Source organism: Zingiber officinale, chromosome 7B (assembly GCF_018446385.1).
Source record: "Zingiber officinale cultivar Zhangliang chromosome 7B, Zo_v1.1, whole genome shotgun sequence".
Taxonomy (NCBI): domain Eukaryota; kingdom Viridiplantae; phylum Streptophyta; class Magnoliopsida; order Zingiberales; family Zingiberaceae; genus Zingiber; species Zingiber officinale.
Genome location: NC_055999.1, coordinates 109902328 through 109925115, shown reverse-complemented (window position 1 = coordinate 109925115; position 22788 = coordinate 109902328). Strand labels below are relative to the sequence as shown.

General features: G+C 37.4%; 3 protein-coding genes across 7 annotated transcripts; 1 reads left to right on the top strand and 2 right to left on the bottom strand.

Annotated features, from left to right (window-relative positions):
• The first annotated feature begins 1038 nt into the window (after positions 1 to 1038).
• Positions 1039 to 1864, top strand: LOC122004057 (uncharacterized protein At5g48480-like). Its single transcript, XM_042558998.1, has 2 exons — positions 1039 to 1353; positions 1430 to 1864. The coding sequence occupies exons 1-2, from the start codon at positions 1121 to 1123 to the stop codon at positions 1644 to 1646; spliced, it is 450 nt and encodes a 149-aa protein (XP_042414932.1). The 5' UTR covers positions 1039 to 1120; the 3' UTR covers positions 1647 to 1864.
• A 1919-nt stretch (positions 1865 to 3783) lies between these two features.
• On the bottom strand, positions 3784 to 15631 carry LOC122006868 (sister chromatid cohesion protein SCC4-like). Its single transcript, XM_042562541.1, has 10 exons — positions 14852 to 15631; positions 14300 to 14768; positions 13995 to 14033; positions 11947 to 12068; positions 7851 to 7997; positions 7647 to 7736; positions 7442 to 7566; positions 5348 to 5553; positions 5055 to 5179; positions 3784 to 4354 (listed from the first exon to the last, which is right to left on the bottom strand). The coding sequence occupies exons 1-10, from the start codon at positions 15500 to 15502 to the stop codon at positions 4163 to 4165; spliced, it is 2166 nt and encodes a 721-aa protein (XP_042418475.1). The 5' UTR covers positions 15503 to 15631; the 3' UTR covers positions 3784 to 4162.
• Positions 15632 to 17148: 1517 nt separating this feature from the next.
• On the bottom strand, positions 17149 to 19753 carry LOC122006867 (transcription factor bHLH78-like). 5 transcript variants are annotated; one of them, XM_042562540.1, is made up of 8 exons: positions 19595 to 19753; positions 18720 to 19433; positions 18435 to 18653; positions 18290 to 18355; positions 18126 to 18194; positions 17975 to 18046; positions 17674 to 17865; positions 17149 to 17593 (listed from the first exon to the last, which is right to left on the bottom strand). In XM_042562540.1, the coding sequence occupies exons 2-8, from the start codon at positions 19311 to 19313 to the stop codon at positions 17492 to 17494; spliced, it is 1314 nt and encodes a 437-aa protein (XP_042418474.1). In that variant the 5' UTR covers positions 19314 to 19433; positions 19595 to 19753; the 3' UTR covers positions 17149 to 17491. The 5 variants fall into 5 exon arrangements, with proteins under 5 accessions (XP_042418474.1, XP_042418473.1, XP_042418472.1 ...); XM_042562539.1 differs by having other exon boundaries at positions 17149 to 17547; positions 17641 to 17865; positions 18720 to 19753; XM_042562538.1 differs by having other exon boundaries at positions 17149 to 17530; positions 17641 to 17865; positions 18720 to 19753.
• Positions 19754 to 22788: the final 3035 nt, after the last annotated feature.

The following is a 22788-nucleotide window of genomic DNA, read 5'->3' as shown; positions in this document are numbered from 1 at the left end:
ATAAAAAGAAAAAAAGGAAAAGATTAATATAATAAACATGTGATATACTATTTAAAAAAGTATGATATATTAACGTTAAACTTTTCGTGAAAAACTCTAATGTTAAATTGTTTTATTAAAAAAAGAAAAGAGATTTCCGGGATTCAAAATAATTTCAACCGACAGCGAACCACACGCAGGAGCAACCCCCATGTGGACCCGGTCCCGTACAAGAGGGTCCCGCCGCCGCGAGCAAGGGAACGTCCGAAAGTACCACCAACTATTTATCCAAATTCCACCAAATCCTAAAACTACTTCGCAAACAACACACCAGATACTGGATTCGTGCTCTAAGTGTGAGGTCCCACTCGTCAGAGTTCAGACTCGTTGGGTGAGCATTAGGGTTAGATCAGTGGTACGTTTAATATTCCAGGCAAGGTAATAAAAGCGGGCAAGTTGATCACCGTTGCCAGGACCACTGTCGTCTCGGATCCTATCCATCGGCTGCTCTCATTCAAGCGTAAATCTCACCGTTCACCCGACGCCCAAGTAGTATCTAACGACTCAAATTTCGTAAAATCGAGCTCGATTCGAAGTATTCTTGAAGAGGATCCTAAGACTAGGGTTCTAGTCTCTTCCTAGTCAGCGTTGGTCCGGCTACCTAGGCGGAAAACGTGAAAAAATACTTTCCATTACTACCCCTACCTTCATCTTGAAATTCCATGTTTACCCCTACCACTACCGCACTGACTCGTAATCCGTGCTGGCGTCGCTACATTCCCTTCCCTCATCTTGTCCGTTGGATTACTAAGGGACCGAGAATCATACGGTCAAAACGGATTCGAGGGGTCTTCGAATCCGCGGCTTTTTATACATCGTACGAGGACACCTCGGAACTGAAGAAAAAGCGAGCCATGGAGCATTTGAATGGCAGTATCGTAGTTTTCGGAAAATGCAAGTGCATTTAAGTACTTGGATTAAATTAATTGGAGTTTACTCCAACGGTTTCGAGCACTTGGCTTTCTATAAATACCTCGGTATCGGATAAGCTTTCTCGCTACTTGCGCATTTGCCTGTTCGTCTCCTTTTGTTCATCTCAGATCTTTCTAGGGTTAGGGTTTCGGGAAGCTACGATCTGGCAATGGCGGCGACGGCGACGCAAGCGGGGCTGTTCGGCTTCAAGCCGCAGGTGATGGTTCCCGGTGGGAAGGCAGAGGCAGCGGTGAAGTTCTACAAGGCGGCTTTTGGGGCGGAGGAGCTGCGGCGAGTGTCGCACCCCAAGCGCAAGGCCGACCAGGACCTTCCTCTCATTATCTCCTCCGAGCTAAAGATCGGCTCCTCTTTTCTGCTGGTCGGCGATCGCTTTGATGAAGGGTAAGCCGCAACCAACTTTCTTCTCTGTGTCTTCATTTCCGCTACCATTTGGACGTGAAGCTTGTGTCGTTCGCAGGGGCGAGGATGGATCTGCGCAATCCGGCGGTGGGGTCATGTTCCGGCTTGAAGCAGAGGACGTCGCCGAGGTGGTGAAGAAGGCGGTAGCTGCTGGTGCGGTCGTCGTAGGCGAAGTGGCGGAGGATGAAAGTGGCATCGTCGCGACGGTGAAGGACCCTTACAGTGTTGTTTGGGTCATCGCGGCTGCCGTGAAAAGCGCCGATCCAGAAGCTTGATCTGGTCTCACCGATTTACTACTTTATCATAGAGTATATCTCTTTTTGGGAAACATTAATGAACTCGAACCGTATGTAATAGCTAGCTAGTAGGCCTCAGAGAAACCGCATTAGTCATTGTGGTCTCGTAACACTCGATCTACTAACCTGAAGGACATCAAGGTTACTGGTTAAATCATTCCCTATTTTGTGATGCTTCTAATCATCCTTCTTTTGCAGGAATATTATATAGCGGGAAGTTCTAATCCCTTGTCGCTCGTTTGTTACTTGCTTTTTTCCTTGATATCCGCTTTATTTTTTTCTTATTTTTTTTGACTCGTATGCTTTTGAACTCTCTTTTATCTTGCAATGGTTTTAAGTTTAGATCTACGCTTCAATAACTCTAATTATCTCTTTGGTCTTGCATTTTCATCAAGTACGTATCATTAGTTCTACAACATTAATTTTTGTCATTAACTGGCTGATGATTCCGGCAAGTTCCTCTGATCGTTGTTGATCTTTCTTCTTTTTAACTGATACCTTTTTGGCTTGGCATTGCCTTTTAGTGTCTGCAATTAACTAATTTTGCTAGGTGATTTCGGCAATTTGTCATCTAGGCATTTGGAACCTTCAGGATGATCTGGCATCGCAGGATGATCTACTCATTACCAAGAATCTTTTGTTGGATCTTTGTTATTAAAACTGTTGCGTGGCCTGGACGCTTATATCTAATTCTCATTAGTTTTACCACTGGCCCAGGTGATGTTAGAGAACGGTAGGGGAAAGACGGGAAAGGGGGCGACAAGAACTGCGTTGAGTAGTTGGTACAGCCTTTTCTCGTGAAACTCCCAAGTATAAATGCTAAATGTCAGTGTATTGTCAGGGTATTGTCAGGGGCGGGGTGCGGAATGGGTGTTTTGATGGTGTCAGTAAATGGCAGGATCTCCAATGTTTAAAGCTGAAACTTTAATTTATTTTTGCTCCAGGAAATGGAAATCTGAAATTAAAGAGTTGGATTGCTAAGGCTGTTTATAATGTTTTCGACTTGGTCGCCATTTCCCTTTGGTACCTGTGAGTTTAAACACTGCCTTCGAGGTGAAAAAACAAAGAGGAAAAATTCTCCGACTGATTCCATATCCGTGGAATGATAAAAAGGCAGAAATAAACTCTAGACTAGTTATGTTTGGCTTTGTTGAAATACAGTGGTTAAAATGACCATTAAAGTTCCTTTTGATGTATTTTTGATCTTTTAAGGAAAGGATAAATAGGACAAACGTTGGAACTGGTGTCGAAATGAGTGTATTGGGTCAGACATGATTTAGACTGTTTCTGTGTGCCAAGCCGAACATGGCAGTAGGCAATCAAGAATTTCCTTTTTGATTTTTTTTTCCCAAACTTTTTATATTTTAAAAACTTTTGGGCTTGAGCATGTAGTCCGCGTCTGGTCTAGCTTATTGGCCAAGTTATCTCTGCTTAGTTTCACCTGCGGACTAAGCTGTGTCCGTGTCGTTATGGAATAACAGAGATAGCGACTGACCAATATCTTGAAACAGAAACGATGAAGTTTTACTGCGACAATGGAAGATGAACCCTACCGCAATCCGCAAATGATGGAAGAGAAGGCCTAATCACCAAAGTGACCATTATCTTGTTTGCTCTCGGTGCGACTCTTGCCAGCCTTTGTCCGATCCTCCCGCATCTGCATCCCTTCATTCTGCCGTCTTAGTGCATATCCTTTCACATTGACCAGAAATACAAGAGAATTTAATCTCCGTCTACATTTGACTATGCATCTCTCATTTCATTCTCAACAATCATGAATGCCGTGGAGAATAAAGGAGTTAGAACGGCCATCAACCTAATTGATCTTTAAAGGCATGTGTATGCATACTTTCCAGATAAATGTGTAGTAATCGGTTGTAGAAATTGGATGAGTATGCTTTCATCAAATGCCCCCAGAAATTGAAAAACAATAATAAAGTATGGTAAAGTCTCATTGTCACGCAGTTTTAAACTCAGACACAAGTCCAACCCTTCCGCTTCAGACATCAATTCAGCCCTTGCTCACCGACCAGAGGAAGGCATCTACCCTGTTTGAATGAGTGGTAGTCGGACATAATTCCCGACATGAATTTGCCAAATCTGCAAACCAGCAACATGAGAAAGTTAATGACATGCCAAATTAGTTACTTGTAAAGTTGATGACAAATATTTCTCGTTTGAAACACTAATGCCCTCAGATTGAACCAGAATTTCTTTACTGATCTAGTTGAAGCAATCTTCTGGCAGATTCTTCCGTAGTCAAGGGCATTTGAAAACCCTGATAACAAATCCTTCTTACTTTAAAGCCTCGGTTAGATTTCGTTAAAGCCCTAAAGTAGCTCTATCTTTAACCACTACATTACATACAATTTACAAATTAGCTTTGTCCACTATTTTGTAGCATTTTCTGCTTATAACTGGGGGAATCATCATGCGCCTTTTGCTGCGGAAGAATAAAACATGAGCAGAGAGAAATAACAACATATTTTATGCTGCTACATCTTCATCTTCCCTCGCCTCACTGAGTCAATTTCTCGCAACTTTGAGGATAACATTGCAGCAGGTTGAGGCATGGGCACACCAACTGATTCAGGAATGTCCAGGTCAACTTTTGCTGATGGACCAGAGATCACTCTTCTGGTGGCGAGTTCATGTGGTTGCTGAACACTGAATCTTACCCTTTCAATCTGCATCACAAAGACAAGACCATATCAATCTACGGACACAAAAAATTAAAAAAAAATAAGTAGCTTGATTGCAAGAAGAAAACTTATAAAATCTGCATAATCAGTCTTTAGGTCTATCCATTCAAAAATCATCAGATTAAACTTGCTTAGAAAAACAGGACTTGATTTTTAGATCCATGTATCTTGTATTCCATTGCAGCACCATCAACAACTAATATAGCACAGAACTATATAAAATATGGTTTGAACTACTAGGACTGCCATTGTGGAATCTGAAATTTCATATAATTTTGCTAGTTTTTCCTTGATGCTTTGCTTCATCCATGCATAGCTAAATTATCAAAAGCAGGATACTGAACAGGTTAACAATATTGGTGGCATTTTTCAAAACCAGTAGATCCTTTATAACAACTCTATAACCATTTCCCTAAAATAAATACTCTAATATATACTTCACATTAACAACCTAGCAAGCTGAACAATGATACATTCCAAATATTATAATTGCCCTATCATTACTAGAATGGATATGAACTTGTAGTAAGGAAGGTGAAGAGATATACTGCATTTAGATTAGAAAATGGTGATCAATTGTTTCTTTATACACAACATGTAACTACAAGAACTATCATGACAATAGTATTATAGCATGAATTTCATAACAATAAAAAAAAAAGGTGTATAAATAGATTTTGCATACCAGGTCCTGGTGATGAAGGTGGGAAAGAGCTTCAGATAACCTCTTTTGCAAGTCATCTTCCTTTTTTCTTTCATATTCTGAGTTCTCCATTTCATTTCCCCTCTCTCCAATTTCTTGGTACAATGCTGCAATAATTACTCAATAGATTTACTCTTATAATACATGTATCGTTTCTAAACTACATATATCTCAAACTGTAGACACAAAAACCCATGCCTATAGAAGCAGCAGCACTGAGTAAACGGATCTTATTCTGCTAAATTGTTGAGAGACAAACTATATCACCTACATACCTGTCAAGACAGAAAGTACCCATATCTGGGTTGGAATGTCATAAAGCGTCTTTGCAAGTGTCAATGATGACTTTAATATCTCCCTAGCTTGAACAGTGTCATGTAGCTGAAGGGCTAAAGTACCTAAGATGGTCAAGTACTGAGATACGAGTTGAATATTACCCAATTGTTGGTGTGCGATTTTCAAGCCACTGGCGAGTCGGATTCTATAAAACATACATGCATGATTATCTGAGAAATGAATATTAGACATTTAAGAATACATCACTGGAACTGGAAGCACAAAATGTGAAGAATGAAGAACAAGACCATAGCCAAGTGTCTCTTTCTAAAAAGACAAGACTTAGACACAGCACCAAATAACTAATTTAATTCAAGCTTAGCTTAACAATTTATTCTTGTGTGAAATGACAAAAGTGAAAAATAGTGGCAAGGTTCACAAATTTACATATTCTACAAATGATAATGCAACAATGTGTTACTAATTATTTCCAATTGAAAAAAACTTTTCCAGGAAGAGTATATTGAAGTGGCAAATAGTATGCTAGATTGTTATAGCTCCAGGATAAATTAGTGAAGATTATAGCAAGCACAATTGATGTTAAGAAAACACCAAAGTGTTAGAAACTAAAGATGATTTAGATTTAAAATCAGCCAATTTGATCTATTTTAGTTCTATTTGTTAAGTATTAGAAACATAGATGTCTTGTTCTTCAATATGTATTACATGCAACAAATAAGTTATTCTGTTATGAAGACCAATCCATGCTTGACATAGAGGTGGTTTGTTGGCCCATTTGTACAAGACCCACAGATTGAGATATTGCAGAGAAAAATAAAGATGAAAATAAATAACTTTGTTTGATTTAAACATTATGTATCTTTTTTCTAAATTTGTAGATAATATTTTTGTGAAAGTCAGCATAGGCTAACCATATCATTCAGCCGTCCAACAGGGACATGAACAAGTAGGGATGGGATGGCACAGCCGGACAGAATTTTATTGCAATGCTTCTGTGAGCAACATGAGGCTTCCATGAGGGCTAGGGTTTCACTTTTTCATGATGAAGTTTGTCTTGAAATAAAGGCTCATGACAAGGCTCAAAGGGATGAGATTTCAACCTACCAGAACTTCCACAATGAGACAACAAGGAATCTTCCCAGTTCTGCTTCTGATCCTCTTCCACAATTGGTCATATCTCAATATCACAAACAGAAAAGATATCTTTATTTTGTAGAACAAATACATATCTCTTCTGCCATTTGAGGTATAAATAGTGATTCTATATCAGTTGTTTTAAAGCTCCACAATAACGTATCATAATATACTGAGTACTGACTTCTCTAACAACTCCTAAAACTGCTTTTATAGAGATAGTGATATATCATCATGTTAGACCTGGAAAACACGACAAGCAGATGCAGCTAGACAAATGGGAGGCAACTTCAAAAATGTCAAGGCAAATAACAGAAGCAGTGGATTCACTTATCAAAATTAAAGACTTAGATGTCTCAGCCTTTCATTATCGTCCATGGAAAATATAGGCTTCTACTTTCTACCTAACCTAACCCATTAATTAGATCATATCGAGCTTTCAACGTAAAATCTGGATCCAGATAGAGACAAATTGGAGTAAGACAATTTCAAAAGGTAATACATATAGAGACTCAAGGCATTTACTTCTCAAAAAATAATTTTATTATGGATTCAGTAAAAAAAATTCCAGTTTGTTTTCCTATTAATTAATTTCGTCAGCAACATTTACATTCAGGAAGAATTGATTCTTCCTCAAGATATATTAAGCATGCAACATAACTTCTACCATGAATGGAACTATGGAAGGTGAAAAAAAAAATCATAAGAGGGATGGTTAGCAGCAAATACACTTCGTCACAAGATTGCAGTTTAGGCAACAGAAATTAAACGATGAACAATATCTGAAAGAAAAAAAAAAATCCATCTAATGAGATTTGATGGGAAACTACCACTCCTGAAAGGGATTTGATTATCTTTAAGCAAAACACTAGAAAACAAAAACCACAAATTTCCAAATGAAGTGCCATATCAGGTAAACAATGAGTTAATATCTGTACCGTGCCTCTTGTAGATTATGTTGCCTCATCAGCAGAAGGCCGTAAACAAAGATAATACATGTTTTTTCTCGTACACCAACAAATGAATCCATGATTCTGAATACTGGCCCTACCAAATCGAGGGCCTAAATAGACCAAAAAAACAAGCTCACAAAAGTCAAACAAAATACCAGAGAAATAGTACCCAAATTCGTGAAAAGTATACCTTAGAAGATGATTCGGGATCCCCTATACAAATATAGGAGACAGCTGCATAAACTTGGCACACAGATTGCACAGATCTGCTTTCAGTGAGCTAGAAAAATAATAAAGAATTTGCAATTAAAGCAATATACACCACCAATCCCAACTCAGTATTATTCATTAGAACAGTTGAAACACATGAGTAGCAATCAGATTAGAGCCAAACCTTTGTAGCTTCAACAAAATGAAAAACTGCCTCATGGAAGCAACCAACAGAGTGAGAATAATGCCCTCTTAACATCTCAATAGTGCTTTCACATCCTTGAAGGATTGTTGGGAAACGGATAAACCAATTCTTCATTTGCATTAAGGCCTATAATCACAAGATAAAATTAAGTTAGAGCATATAGAATCTAAGAATCAAATACTGTATTAAAGATCCTATTGGGTCCATTTCCTTCATATGCCTAAAAGTCTCTCTTAGCGTCAGTTCATTAACACCCCCACACAAATTGCAACAATCACTTCAGAGGAAATTTACTTTTCAAAAATATACAGTTAGGAAATTTAAAAATGTGGCTGCTCAACCTGCTAGGATATTACTAGGATTAACTATATACTGCATGTGAACATTTAGGGATACTACGGACAAGTTTAAAGAGATCCAGATGCATTAGGTTACAGTAATTATAGAAGTAGTACAAGTATCAGATGACCTTAAAGCACACACTATTAGAAACAGCAAATGAATCCAATTGAACCAACAAGAAGTAGGCAATCCCCTTGAAAACAGAGGAAGTAATCATCCAGATTGCATACCTCTAGAACACACTTTAAAGTTCACAGCTCAGATTCATTTAATGAAGTAAATGGTCCTTAATTGACATTTTCCATTAGAAACACAATGCAATAGTAGACAATATCTGTTAGTAAAGTGGAAACCTACATCCTTTCTTACCATCAACCTATTGAAACAACAGACCAAAATCTACGTGGGAAGAGAGTTCTCTCTCTTCACTTCACTGGTTCCCTTTGAGATAATTATATTGTTTCTTCACCTCTTGCCTTACCCTTGGGGGAGCTACGGTCAGTCAGGTTTGTGCAAACACCCTAGTTGGTTGCCTCAAACTATAACCATGACCGGATTGGATCACATTAAAACAACTACAATTACTTAAAAAATTAATCAGTCAGCTTACATTAACATAATCTTTAAGATCAAACCATAGGTTTCCATTTCCCATACCCCTCCAGGCGGTAAAGAGAGAAAGCCCTCATCTACAACCTTTTCTTTCTACTCCTCTAATACTTCTATCCATGGTTTAAAATTTGACCCATGCCGAGAGTTTGACCGGAATGGTATGGTTTTGATACTTTATTATGCCGTGCCAATATAATTTTGATAATTTTTTAAAATTTTTAAATATAAGTGTATCTTAATTTTATTAATATTTGCTTATTAAATATGCTCACTATTGATATTATATTTTGAGGTGTTGAGTTCATATTTTAATATTTTCTTATAAGATAATGCTTATTAAATTTTTGTAAAAATTATTTTAAAAAATAAGTAATTCTAAAAATTCAAAACTAAATCTAAAATTATAAAATCATTTAAAAGACTCAATGATAATTATAAAATTATTTGAAGATCTTAAATTATTTTTTGAATGTATTTATAATTTTTTAATTTTTAAAAATTTATTTGAAATGTTTAAGAATTATATTTTGGAAAAAATAGATTATTTTAAATTTACATTTAATTTTTAATACATATTAAAATTTTAAATTATTTTATAAAATATTTTTTTAAAAAAAATAATAAAAAAAATTGCAGCTGCCGCCACCCTGCGAGAAGCAAATTCATGTGTTATATCTTTAACAGCAAGGTACAAACCAAGCAGCAGGAAGCAAATTGTCTTTCCAATTGAACATGCATCTCATTTATAAATTGGGCCGAGATGGAAATTGTAAGATAAGCTCAACTAAATTTTTTACTTATCTCCTAGAGATAATCTTGAAAATTAGAAAAATCTATACATCAAAATAGTGAAAAACCATGCCTCTCTGTTCCCTATCTTAGCCGTTACAGATTGTGATTTACTACTTCCAACATCAAATTCATCTTTTTTTGTAGGGATGTGGAACAAGAGAAAATGCCTTAAAGATGTGTAAATGTCTAAAAGATTGGTTGGATGCAGAGAAATACCCACAAGATCAAGGCAAGATATTCATTGGACTTAGAGTCTGATGAAGGCAGTCTGCATGATATAGCAAGAACAAGTTGAACATGACTTGCCCCACATCCGTATCACATAAGTGTGATACGATAAGTATATAGGTATGTAAAACTAAGTTAATCTAAATACCTCCAAAGGAAGGTACGTAGGTAGCCCATGTGAAGACTGATAAGCTAGGTTTAAATCATAAACATAAACATTTTCCCTAAATTTAAGATATATTATTCGTGTATTAGTGTTGTATCAAATTATTCATACTGTACCAAAATTAAGATGTAATTATGTAGATATGGTAATTTTAATTAATAAAAATTTCTACCTTTTTAATTTTAAATTTTATATAATTTTTTGTGTTTTAAATTTAATTTAATATTTTTCTAGGCCTGTGAGTCCTAGCCAAAACAAGCACAGTGTTCATGTTCCTAGGCCCGCCCGGTTCAAGCAAACTCAGTTTTATATCTAGCACTTCCCGTAGAGCCAAATAGCACATCATGAAAAAATAGGCAAAATGGGCTCATATCATGGCAAGTTCAAGCATAACTCATTGACACCTCTATCTTTCTCTCTTCTTGTTCTCTTGTGAAGTGTTTGATTGCTTGGGTTCATTTTTATATACTGATGTATTGTTGACATAGGTCAAGAGTTGATAAAATGTAACAAGTTAAGAGTATATGACATGTGTTTTCAAGTTTAAAAAAGAGTATTGAAAGAACACATATTAAATGGATTGTAAGAGATCTAGTCTACTTTATAGTTGATAGATAAGAGGGTTTAAGTTAGAATTAGAAATCTCATATCACACTAGGTGGCACAATAAATTATCAAAATTTGATACTATTCGGCACATTTTGAAACAAACAAGGTCTCTTGTATTGTTGTGTCAATCATATTGATGAGTATAAACTGATGCTGACATTCGACATCCCTTAACATGCTGCAACACATGTCACAATGAATTAAAATAATATTGTTATTCTTTTATCACTTACGTCCTCTCAAGATAATTTCAAATGTGCACCATTCCAAAAGTTATCCTATCTTTTTCTTCTTTCTCCTTCCACCTCTAATTCTCCACTGACACCATACAACGGAAAGTCAAAACACGATGTTTCGGTCAAAAATTGAACCGTGTTTAGGGTATAATACTATAATCCCAATCAAGTTATCTTTCAAATTCCTTTTCTATTTACACTTTGCATAAATTCACAAGTGAGCTGCTAATGATGTTAACTCTAAATTAATTGGTGCAAATCAAACAAAATTAAACCATATTCATAAAAACAAGATAAAGCTTACTGATTGAACCAATGAAACTGCAAGATTGCAAGAAAACTATGAAATTTTGCTGATAAGGCTACCTCCTTTACCGTACTTTTTTTAGATAATGGCTACTGCACAGTCAGATGAGTGTGGAACAAGTTTAAAATAGGGAAAGCTAACACCATAGCTGTTGCAACAAAGGAAAGTAGTATGGTACAGCTAAACTTGTAACATCTTTTTAGTGGAAATACATGAAATAGGTCTCATTTATCATGTTTTTGCTGACTCAATATAATTAAGGATATTGTAGTAACCACCAATGAAATAGTCATGTCATGGACTCCAATTTTCGATATCTTGCAAATATAGCATACAGCAAGCATTACCATTTATCAGAATTCATAGGAACACAAAATCTTATAGAATCTAGCATAAAAAAAAATTTCAGGCAACGATTCAAAGGTTCTGCCTCTTGTGCACCAACATACACAAGCCTAAGAAGTGAGATAACACTGAACCTAAAGATTTTGCAACAAAAGAAAGTAGGGTATGTATAAACTTGTTACATTTTTTGGTGGAAATAAACAAAATCGGTCTTATTTATCATGTTTTGACCGACTCAATATAATTAAGGACATTGTAATAACTACCAATGAAATAGTCATGTCATGGACTTCAATTTTCGTCCTCTCTTAGATATAGCATAACTTGAATGGAAATGGAAGTATATATTACCATTTACCAGAACTCATAGGAGCACATTTTATATAACATTGGTACAAAAAAAAAAAAAAAATTCAGGCAGCAGTTCAGAGGTTCTACCTCTTGAGCATCAACAAACTCTGACCGAGTAAGTTCTACAGCTACTTTATTCTCCAAGAACTGCATGAGAAGCACCAAATAAACCCCGGCCATCCAAATTGCCGAGTGCTGCAAATCCACCTCTGAGCATAAAGGAAACATTACCTCACCCCAACCAACAATCATCGCAAAACGTTACAACTCCAAAAAAAAAAATCAGAGAATTAGATACATTAAGAAGACAGACTTAATTTCCCAAATCATGCATAAGACCAACCTCAAGCAACCATCTAAAGAGCATACACAACTGAATGTACTTACATAGAAGGGCATAAGAATATGAATACCATACAAGAACCAGAAAGTTCTCAGCATGAACTAGAATAAAATCGATGCTTGGAAATGGGTACTTAAACTCTGATAAAGTTTGGGGGAAGGAACATTTTATTGATTGCCATCTATAGAAAATACCCATTACATAGTATTTATAGGATATATCTAAAATCCTTAACCTAGACATGCCTCATAATGCATATTAACTTCGACACACCACCTTAAGCTTGAGCAAAGACACAATCCATGTCCGGCTTATTTCATACACTAGAAAAGTTCTAGCAAGAAACACATAAACTAAGACAAGACTATGATGAAAACAATAACACAATACTTGCACATAGAAGTTGATTCCTTCAACTTTGATTAGCACATCAACAAAGAGAGGGTGAACAAAGATCAAAGACAAGTCTCTCAAGTGGGTGGTTTTCATTGAAGCACATGCAGCGACGGTGCATACAGAAACACATGGTAGTTTGAAGAGAAGCAAAGCACTCTATGAGAATTCTCAAGGCAATTAAGGGGATAAAGGAAGACATAGGAACATGCATCTCAGGCCGCCACCCTGGCTGGCACAGATAAGAGATTGCTGTAGACAAACCATGTTCCCTACTAGAGAATTTATCACAGTAGCAAAGTGAGTGCTCAATATTGCACATTGAGAAATTTTGCAAAGAAGAGAGATCCAGTTCTTTAAAGACACATGGGAGATATCATGATCGCAAAGAAGGGGACAAGAAAATCTGTAGATTGTGAGCTATGAAAAAGGAGACGGTGTGACTCAAGATACAACAGACCATGGATGGAATGAAGAAGTAGCCAGTACAAAGGATGGTCACCGAAAAGATAAAGGGCAGCGACTACTTGCAGATGATCTTGTGGTCTTAGAGGCCAAGTGCTTGCACTCTTCATGGTGGCGAAGACCTCATAGGCAAAGAGGTCCTTGTGTGCAGTCTACAAGAATCAGGAAAGATAAAGAGATCAAGCCTTTTTAATGATGACAAACTGACATGGTTGGAGGAAAATAAAACAATAAACAAGTAGAAGACAAGGACGAGGGAGCTTATTGCCCTCATATTACACTCGGAGACCTCCCCTTTTGGGATTATTTTAGAAAAAGATAAACCTTAAAGAAGGGCTCTTGTACCATGTTAAATTTTGTGAAACTGAGATTGAATCACTACTAGAAAAAGTAGAATGAGGCAGAATGACTGAGATTCTGTACAAAATACATCACCATGAGATTAAGATTGAAAACCAAGATAGTTATAACATTTCATGAGACTCGTATCTCTCTAAATTACAAAACCATTCTTTGCAGTTCTTTGCAGGTTTATTGATGAAAACCAAAACCCTAACACTATTTAAGATGACTAGTTATCCTAAAATGCAAAGTTTAGCTGATGATGCTATCACAAATAGATGAATCTTTTTCTCTATAATTGCAACACCCACTCCAGCCTGGGTTGCACCTTAATTCTTCAATAGTACTGCAGGAGAAAATCTACAATATGACTTGTAATTGCATATGTTATTGTATGAATGAATTGAATAATAGGATAATACTATAATATAGTAACAAAAGTAAAGTTTATGTGAAACTAAAAGAGAAGATTAAGCTATAAGAAAAATAGCATTATATAACAAATACTCAATTTGAACAAATAATCAACCATGCATTTGATGCTTCCTAAAAGCAAAAAAAAGGAACAAATCTAACAACAAAATATACATACCTCTCGAGCCATCGGCAATTCCCAATTTCTCAAGTTCCTCTGGACATAAGTACAGATTTCAATATGTTAATAAAAATATTAAAATGAAAGACCCAACTTTGTTTCCCTCAACACATCAATGAAAATTTTGAATATATATTAAATGATTACAGTAACAAGAAAAACTAGTTTGCTATTTTGGCATATAGGAACTTTAGAGTACGAGAATGCAAGAGACTGCTGAAATAAACAGCATATAGATGGTTGATACTTGAGTGTTACATATGTAGATTAACCAAACTATGTCGCTCAAACCCAATACTCACCATAAATTAGCTCCAATCCAGATTGTATCCTCCTTCCACACTCCTTAAATACTCCTTTTGGGCGATTCAACATGACAACCATTAGATCCACCAATGCAAAAACAGCAGCTCTCGGAAGCCACTCCCCATCCATAGGTGGAGGCGCCAACAGCAACTTCTCCTCAATGTCCAACAACCTCCTAGTTGAATCCTCGCCAGTAGCTGCTCTCAATTGCTCTTGAATCTGGCCCTGCTTCTCAAACAGAGCCAATCTATCTTTCTTTTGCAAATTCGAACGGGAGAGCATACCATTCACAGAATTAAGGTCTTGGACCAATTCTTTAATATATTGAACCTTCTGGTGCTCGTTCTTCATGGCAGCATCAAGTTTTTCAACGTGTTGAGCCGCCGCCTTGTAGTCGCATATCCTCAGTAAATAGAACGTTTGGAGCAACTCGTTGTAGAAAAACAGGCCAATGTGGTGCTGTCTCTGAAGCAACAGAAGTAACAAAAATATCAGGCAGGAAAAAAATACTTTGCCTGAATCTGAGGGAAAAAAGGCCGATGTGAAACCTGATCGAAAGGGATGGATTCCCAGAGCTCAAGGCACTGGCGAACATTAGCCTCAACTGAATGAGAGTCTTCCCAGTGAAGGAGATGCACGTGGAGAGAAGAGGCGGCAAAGAAGAGCTGAAGCTCGGAACTGCCTAGCTCAGTCGCCGCAGCAAGACCAGAGGCCAGAGTGGAGAGCGCACCTGGGTAATCCCCATCAATAGCAAGGTTAGAACCGAGCTGGGAATGGAAGTTGGCTGACCAGAGCAGAGTGTCAGTCGCAGGGAGGCCGGCGGCGCCGCGGCCATCAGCGGAGGAGGAGAGCAGGTTGAGGGCGCGGAGGATGATATGCTTCTGAGCCGGGATGGCGCCGACGAGGTGATAGCATCGAGCGAGGAGGGAGTGCGCGCTGAGCTTGAGGTGGAGGGAAGCGGAGGGAGCCGAGGAGAGGAGGAGGAGTCCGCGCTCGAGGTGCGCTTTGGCGTGGTTGAGATTGTAGGAGCGGTTGAGGAGGAGGTAAGCGAGGCGAAGCCGTGTGCGGATCTCGACGAGGGGGAGGAGGGATGCGTCCGACTGGAGGAGGGCCTCCAGGCACTTGACGGCGGCGCCGTAGTCGCGGCGGAGCTCCGCCTCCTCCGCCAGCGACCACAGGCCCTCCACGACGGCTTCCATCGGCGGAGCTCCGCCGAGGGCCGAGCTCCGGTGCTTAGGGTTCGCCCGACAGAACTCAAGTCTGGCTGAGGAAGTCGAAGATCGAGGGAACGACCGACCGAACAGAAAACTAAGGAGCCGAAGTCAAATGGCGATTCTTTAAAACTATTTATCTGGCAATTTAATTAAAAATATCTCACTTTTTTTTTCCCCATTTTTCATTTATTTAATAAAAACAATTTCCAAATCCTATTACTACTATTATCTATTTTAAGAAAATTGTAATAAATTTCTAAAATTACTAAATCTATTAAAAATTTAGTACAGACACTAATTAAGTGGACCAATTATTGAAGTAAATATTCTCTAATGGAATGATTTTGATAATAATTCTGTGAAATTATTAAGATTGAATATAATTTTGCGATGTGAATTTTAATAATATGTGATTGATAAGTAGGGGTACGATATTTATGGGTTTAGTTGTAGTGTCTTTGACCACGATATCACGTGTCCTGAGTTATAGCTCCTCGACTAGGTCAATTGTATTAAGAGACAGTCCATTAACGTAGATAGTTTTATGTTACATTCTAAGTGATTATTTTTTAGACTCAAATTTATAATTATAAAATCATACTGTAACAATTTTATTGTGACACCATTAACTACTCAAAATGTTTTAAATTGTGCAATAAATTCAAAGAGAAATAGCCAAATAGGTTGGCCATTGAGCATGTCTATCAATTCAATAAGCGACCAAAACTTTTATCAGAGGCCAGCAAATGATGCTGGCTCATACTGAGGCCAGCAGTAGTTTGGTCATCAAACATTGCACCATTCACAGTTTGAGCATTCAAACAAATGCCAGATAAATTATATATCTGGTAGATTTTTTTTCTTAGTTTATTTTATTGTTACTCTCTTGTTTTTTTTTTTTTTTTTTTTTTGACAAAATATCCATTTAAATATGAGGTGATTTAGAGATGAGATGATTAATTTGGCCTTATAGAAGTTTTCCAAAAACACAAACAGATCGTAGCGGGCGGTCCAACATCATGAGTAATTTAAATACCACGGGTGTATGAGGTGTCCTATGTGAATTTTAAACCCTCGTTGCATGGGAATTCATCCTACCTCTATTTTTTTTAATTGGTATTAAATATCCAACTTACATTGACTAATCCTAGAATGACCAGGTCAGTTCCATGAAATTTTTTAACAGACCATCAAATTAAATCAAGAAACACTCCCAATGAGTAATCTATTAACCCAACATTCTTAGATAATCGACCATTCAGCAAAATTGAATCCTCCATAAAAAGCATATCAGAATGAACCAACCATATGAACCACAGTTCACTTCTAAGAAAGTTTTTAACTTTTAATGTAAATTTATTGAGAAATAGCCAAATGGTTGGCCCTTGACCATATCTCTATCAATTCAATAAAGAAAAAGGAACCAAAACACCACCAAATGCTGCTTGTTCATATCCGAGGCCAACAACAGTTTGGTCATTCAAACAAGCACCAGATAAATTATTTATTGAGGTAGAATTTGATAATATTTTTTCCTTCACCTAATTTAAATATTGTTATAATTTGTTCCGCATGAGCCATGAGGTGCTTCCATGCAATGCAGAAATGGATCACAGATTAAACAAGTGCTGTTAATCAACCACTTTACTCATCTGTGAGCAAGTCATAGACAAGATGGCAAGAGTTTTGACAATAAGCAACTTGATTAAAATACTAAAAAAACAAAACATATAATATATTTTTTTCAGCAGCTTACCAAATTTTCCTGTTTCTCATTCTCACCCTGTTACATAGACTGCGATAGACATGCAATTGGTTGCATGATTCTTCACTAGATCTAGTGCAGTTAGTTTGGGGCTTCCTGTGCTTGCTTCACACAAACATATTGATAGGTAGATATGCACAACATGCATCTGATATCCTACGCAATCATACACATGGTTCAATCTTCTTTGGAACATCAGCACTTTGAGCTTACTCGGCGCGAAGAGTTTGGGGGGAGAAAGGTGCCTCCTGGCTCCGCGCGAAGCCCGTTTGAATGACATACCAAAGGTCGTCCTTGTCAGAATTTCCAAGCTGAAACAAAATCAAGTTTTTAGCCAATGAGACTATTCTACACACACCTGAATTTGTGATCAGTAATGCATTTCAACTACATAATTGGTTGCGTCTGTAAGTCCAACGATAGGAGGTAGTTGGATCGACGAGTCCAACTGGTTCTTGGCTGCGTGCGTATTGAATCTGTTGGTCTCAGCAATCTTAAGGGATTGCTGGGCAAATGAGAAAGGTGAGGTTGCTGTGTCTAGTGGAAAGACTTGCTGTGGCAATGGTACATCAGCTTGATGCATCTAAAACACAAGGCAAAATTCAAGGTAAGCCTGATTGAACATGATGAACATATTGGATGAATTGAAGGATCCATCGATCGAGCGGAACGAATGAATGAGAGAAATTTACATCTTTTGGGAGGAGACACACCATGTTGAACTCGAGCTGGGGGTTCAAGGTGGCCAGCTTCATGGACAAGAACTAAAACCAGATGAACACAATTTAGGAAGGAAGTTATAGTTTGCTGAAAAGAAACTTGGACTCTCTTTTATGGTTCTACCTCGACTTGCCGCTGCAATGACTGAATATAGTTGATGATCTCATCGAGCATAACAGCCTTGCCTGTCACCTATAAACAATTCAGAGACATATTGATTGAAGAGATTGGAGCAAGAACAATTTGTATGTTATAAAAGCATATCTGAAGGGTTGGCAAAATTCTACCTTGTTGCAGCCTGGCACAAGATCTTGCAGCAGCTTCATCCTCTCACTGATCTTTTCTCTCCGGACCTGGTGAAGAAGACAATAGCGAGTTCAAAAATGGGAACGAGAGTTGATCACGGCAAGGAAGATGTGTTTCTTTGCACACCCTCTCGGCGAGGCTATGGCCGTCGGTGGCTTGCCCTCTTCTTGCCCTGACATGGATGTAGTCCTTGGGCGGCTCCGGAGGATTGGCATTGTCGTTTTCTGTTGGTTTCTGGCCGTCGTCGCTGCTGTTCTGCTCGGTCTTCGGTTTGGAGACGGTTGGACTCCTGTCGGCGGCGCTGGCTTCAGCCTGTTTGCGTCTCTTTGAATCAGGATTGCCCTCCTGAAGAAGATGAATGAGTTCTCGATATTTCTATGGCTTACGAAATATTCGATTTTTGGGACTTACCTTGGGAGGAGGATCCATGGCGAGGGAAGATGAAGGCGACGCTTTTCCTTTGCCCTTGGGAGCTGCTTTGCGCTTCCTCCCGTTGTTTTCGGCGACGACCGCCGGTAATTTTCCCGACGCCGATGAAGCCTCCGGCGGCGGCCACTTTGAAACCCTGCCGCGGCCAAATTTGGGCATTTCCATCACCGCGTCGGAGACTGTTACCTCCTTCCCGCTGGGTGCCGCCAGAGACTGGCTGCTCGAGACCCTCGACAGCTTGCCGGCCTCCGCGAAACCTAATTTACTCGCTGCTGACTCCGCAAACAGCTCGAATTGCGCGTCCGCCGTTGGGTTCACGAGCATGCCTTGCTGCTGGTGATCCGCGCCGGAAATGTTGAGCTTTGGGGGAGAATTGAGCGGCGTGCTGTAGTAGGAAGCGCGCGGGCTGTGGTACCGCGAGGAAGGGGAGGCGTCCCCGGAGTTGCAGATGCTTCCGAGACGGCCGATGAGCTCGCGAATGACGACGCTGTCGTTTCCGGCCGGCGCGTTGAAAGACGGCGATGAGACGAGGGAGCTGAGTGCCGACTCGATGTGGGCGTGGGAGTTCTGGCGCATCGCATGCTCCCACCCGAGGTTAACGAAGGAATTCGGCAGCTGGTCAGCGCCGGAGGAGGAGTTCACCCCCAGCGGAAGCCCAGCGTCCGCCAACTGCCAATTCCCGACGAAAAATCGCTCCTTTTCCATTCCCGACATGGAAAGCCGCCGCAAGAAGCCAGAAAAAGAGAAAAAGGTGAGATTTTAAAGAGAGAATTCGAAGGAAGAAGAAGGAAGAACGGAGGAGGAAGAGGTAAGAAAGAAGAAGAAACAAAAAAAGGCAGAAAGGTTGGGTTGTTGACCTCGGAGCATATATAGAGAAAGGGAGGAGGGATAGAGCCACCGCGAGAGGCGGTGGGACGATGCCGGGCTTCGGACGCCAGAGCGGAGGAGGAGGCGTATGTGCCCCTCCACCACCGGTGACCCTTTATGGGGATTAGCTCAGCTTCGGGTAAAGAGAGAAGAAGAGATGAAAAACATATTTTGATAAATAAGAGGGGGAAATAATAAAAACGCCTATTATTATTATTATATTTATCATTAAAATGATTAACTTTTTAAATTTTAATAAACTTATATAAAGTAGAGAAAAATCTCCAATCAAAATTTTGCATATAATCCACACTCATAACAAATTTTATTTCCACTCCCTGCATGTAAGGTTTTATTTGCTTCAATTCCATCATGCAAATATTGTGACATAATTGCCCCTCATATTTTTTAGGTGCAAAAGGTCCAAAAATGAGTATAATTCCTCTTAAATTTAGCACTTTACATTAGAATCGAGTATATTCTCTATTAAATTGAGCATATTTTTTTTCCTGTTTTAATATAATTCCTTCTAAATTCAGCATCATGTAAAAAAGAAAGCTAGTATATTTTCTATTCAATTAAGTATCACTTAAAGAAAATCTAGTATATTTTCTATCCAATTGAGTATCATTTAAAGAAAATCTAGTATATTCGAGTATATTTTATATTAAAATTGCCCTTCATATTTGTTAGGTATAAATAATCTAAAAATGAGTATAATTCATATTAAATTCAACATTTTAAACTATAATTGAATATATTTTCTATTAAATTGAGTACGACTTTTTTCCTATTTAATATAATTCCTCCTAAATTCAGTACCATTTGAAAAAAATCTAGTATATTTTTCATTAGTATTATTTAAAGAAAATCTAGTATATTTTCTATCCAATTGAGATGGAAAAAGAATCGTACTCAATTTGATATAAAATATACTAGATTCTAGTTTAATGTACTGAATTTAAGAAGATTTATATTTATTTTTAGACTTTTTATACTTAAAATATCAAGGGCAATTAGGTAAGTATATTAGACTAGGGAGTGAAAATAAAGATTTTTTCTAATGGAAGTGCATGCAAAATTGTGTTTGCCAATGGGGACAGCATGTAAATTTTCCCTTAATTCATTTAGTTAAATAATTTATTTAAAACTATTTTAACGCTGCTTTAATTATAAAATTATTTTAATATTGATACTTTAATTTACTAAAAATAATTCTAATCTTTTTTATAAATTTACTATAATATAAGATAATGTTAGTCTATACCAAAAGACTTTTGATTAATTTTTTTTAAAAAATAAATAATAATATTGGACTGATCGAGTTAAAAAATAGTTTAAAGTAATTTTATAAGAAGGTATTTTTTAAAATATTTTTTTTTATATAATGATGCATCAAATCGTAATTCATTTTCAAGGTTTCTTTCCCCTTTCAAATTATTATAATAATTTAACCAAAACTATTTTAACATACTCAAAAATTTCTAAATAATTATAGTCAAAAATATATATTACAATATAAATATTTTAATTAAAATTATTTAGTATATCATTGATAAAATCCGACGACCTTAAGATATCACTCATTTGGTTCTGTCAATGTTAACAAATAATGATTTATTATTTTTATTATTTTGAAAAAATAAAATAAAATATTTTGATTATGTCTTATTTTACAAGAGGAAAGGAAAAAAATTTTAAAAAAAAAAAGACAGAAATTTGTTTAAATCCGCTACCCATCTCCCTCCATCCAAGCTCTGGAAAAAACCATAGGTTTTTGAATCAAATTAATTAAAGTTTTAATTAATTAATTGCTTTTCAACATTTCGATAAAACCTAATTGATTTCTCATTTGCCACCCTAAACAATTCCTACTCAATGCCAAATTGAAATATTGAAATAAAGATTTAATAGTTATTTTAAAATGCTTCCCAATTCTTTACAAATATTGAAATACCTACTGATACCAAGAATAAGGTTGGTCAGTCGATATGGCTGTCAAATTAAGTTAAGAAGGGGTCGACACTCGGATTAGTAAGATCATTTGGTTCGATCAAGTGGTCTAGTTGATTGGATGCTGGGTTGATCAGACCTCGAGTCTCTCAAAGTCGATAAAAACCTCGAGTTATATCAGTGATAGTCAGAGTTGAGTCCGGTGTCTCCGCCGAGTGCTCTGGTCGATCGGACTAAAAATCCGATCAGACTCGTTGAACACATGGCCTAAATCGGATAAAACTCTTTATACAAGTATAAGGGTCGAGTGAAGAGGCCGAGTCCTCGAGAGAGACATCATTCCTTAGCCGACCCGACCCTCCGTCCACAAATAAAGTTCGATCAGACAATAAGGGAACTCGATCAGCCTGCTAGCAAAGTATATCAGGGGTCCATCAATCCAACGACATAATATTCCTTTTTGACGTCTTATGTAACAGTTGTCAGAGAAACAAAAAAATATTTTTTATTCATGATTTACGAGGAAAGTTTCTATTCTATAAATCACGGAAGCGATAGGTCCATTTTTGAAAAGTTGGGGGTCGATCCTTTTTTGATCATGCTTCGAGATTCGCGCATAGAGTAAACTTAACACTATAAAAGGAGTCTCCATCAAACACTACATTAAGCCACCGAAGGTACTCATATTCCATTGTTCTTCACTATTGTTCATTGCATTTCCTCTCGGATACTCATTTAACTTGAGCATTGGAATGCCTCCGTCAAGGACCTCTTCCTGGTCCGTTGCTGACGTTTTTACCACTACTTTCTATTTTTGACACATAGGATTGCATGACATCTTTGATTTTAAGAGCAAAATCTTTTCACAGTTAATATCAGAGGTATCTAGTTAGTGTATCATCTATGATTTTAGGTAGGATCATATATTTTACTCTTTTAAAATTTATTATCTAAATTATATACCCGCATTAAGGTAGTTTGACAATAAAAAAGATTTTGAAAGTCAAAGAAAAGTTAGGAAATTAACTTATTTTTTTTATTTTTTTAGAATTAAGTAATGATGGTAGTTAAAGAGAAGAAAAGCGTGGACATTAGAAGGTAAAAAGTTTATATAAAAGTGAATATTTTTATTTGATGCACTTGTTGTTTGATAATGTGAGTAGGGTGCTTAGGGAATAAATAAAGAAGGCATATTGCTTTTATAAAAAGAGATTAATTGAGTGCTCCCTCG

Excerpts from the sequence above, each read along its gene's own strand:
- LOC122004057 (XM_042558998.1), top strand. The coding sequence starts at position 1,121 with ATGGCGGCGACGGCGACGCAAGCGGGGCTGTTCGGCTTCAAGCCGCAG. Across the intron at positions 1,354-1,429 it reads GGCGATCGCTTTGATGAAGG|GGGCGAGGATGGATCTGCGC; the intron begins GTAAGCCGCAAC and ends TGTCGTTCGCAG.
- LOC122006868 (XM_042562541.1), bottom strand. The coding sequence starts at position 15,502 with ATGGAAGCCGTCGTGGAGGGCCTGTGGTCGCTGGCGGAGGAGGCGGAG. Across the intron at positions 7,998-11,946 it reads AGTTTGTTGATGCTCAAGAG|GCCTTAATGCAAATGAAGAA; the intron begins GTAGAACCTCTG and ends TTGTGATTATAG. Across the intron at positions 5,554-7,441 it reads CATAATCTACAAGAGGCACG|AATCCGACTCGCCAGTGGCT; the intron begins GTACAGATATTA and ends TATGTTTTATAG.
- LOC122006867 (XM_042562536.1), bottom strand. The coding sequence starts at position 19,451 with ATGTCGGGAATGGAAAAGGAGCGATTTTTCGTCGGGAATTGGCAGTTG. Across the intron at positions 18,356-18,434 it reads GCCATAGCCTCGCCGAGAGG|GTCCGGAGAGAAAAGATCAG; the intron begins GTGTGCAAAGAA and ends CTTCTTCACCAG. Across the intron at positions 17,594-17,673 it reads TTACAGACGCAACCAATTAT|CTTGGAAATTCTGACAAGGA; the intron begins GTAGTTGAAATG and ends ATTTTGTTTCAG.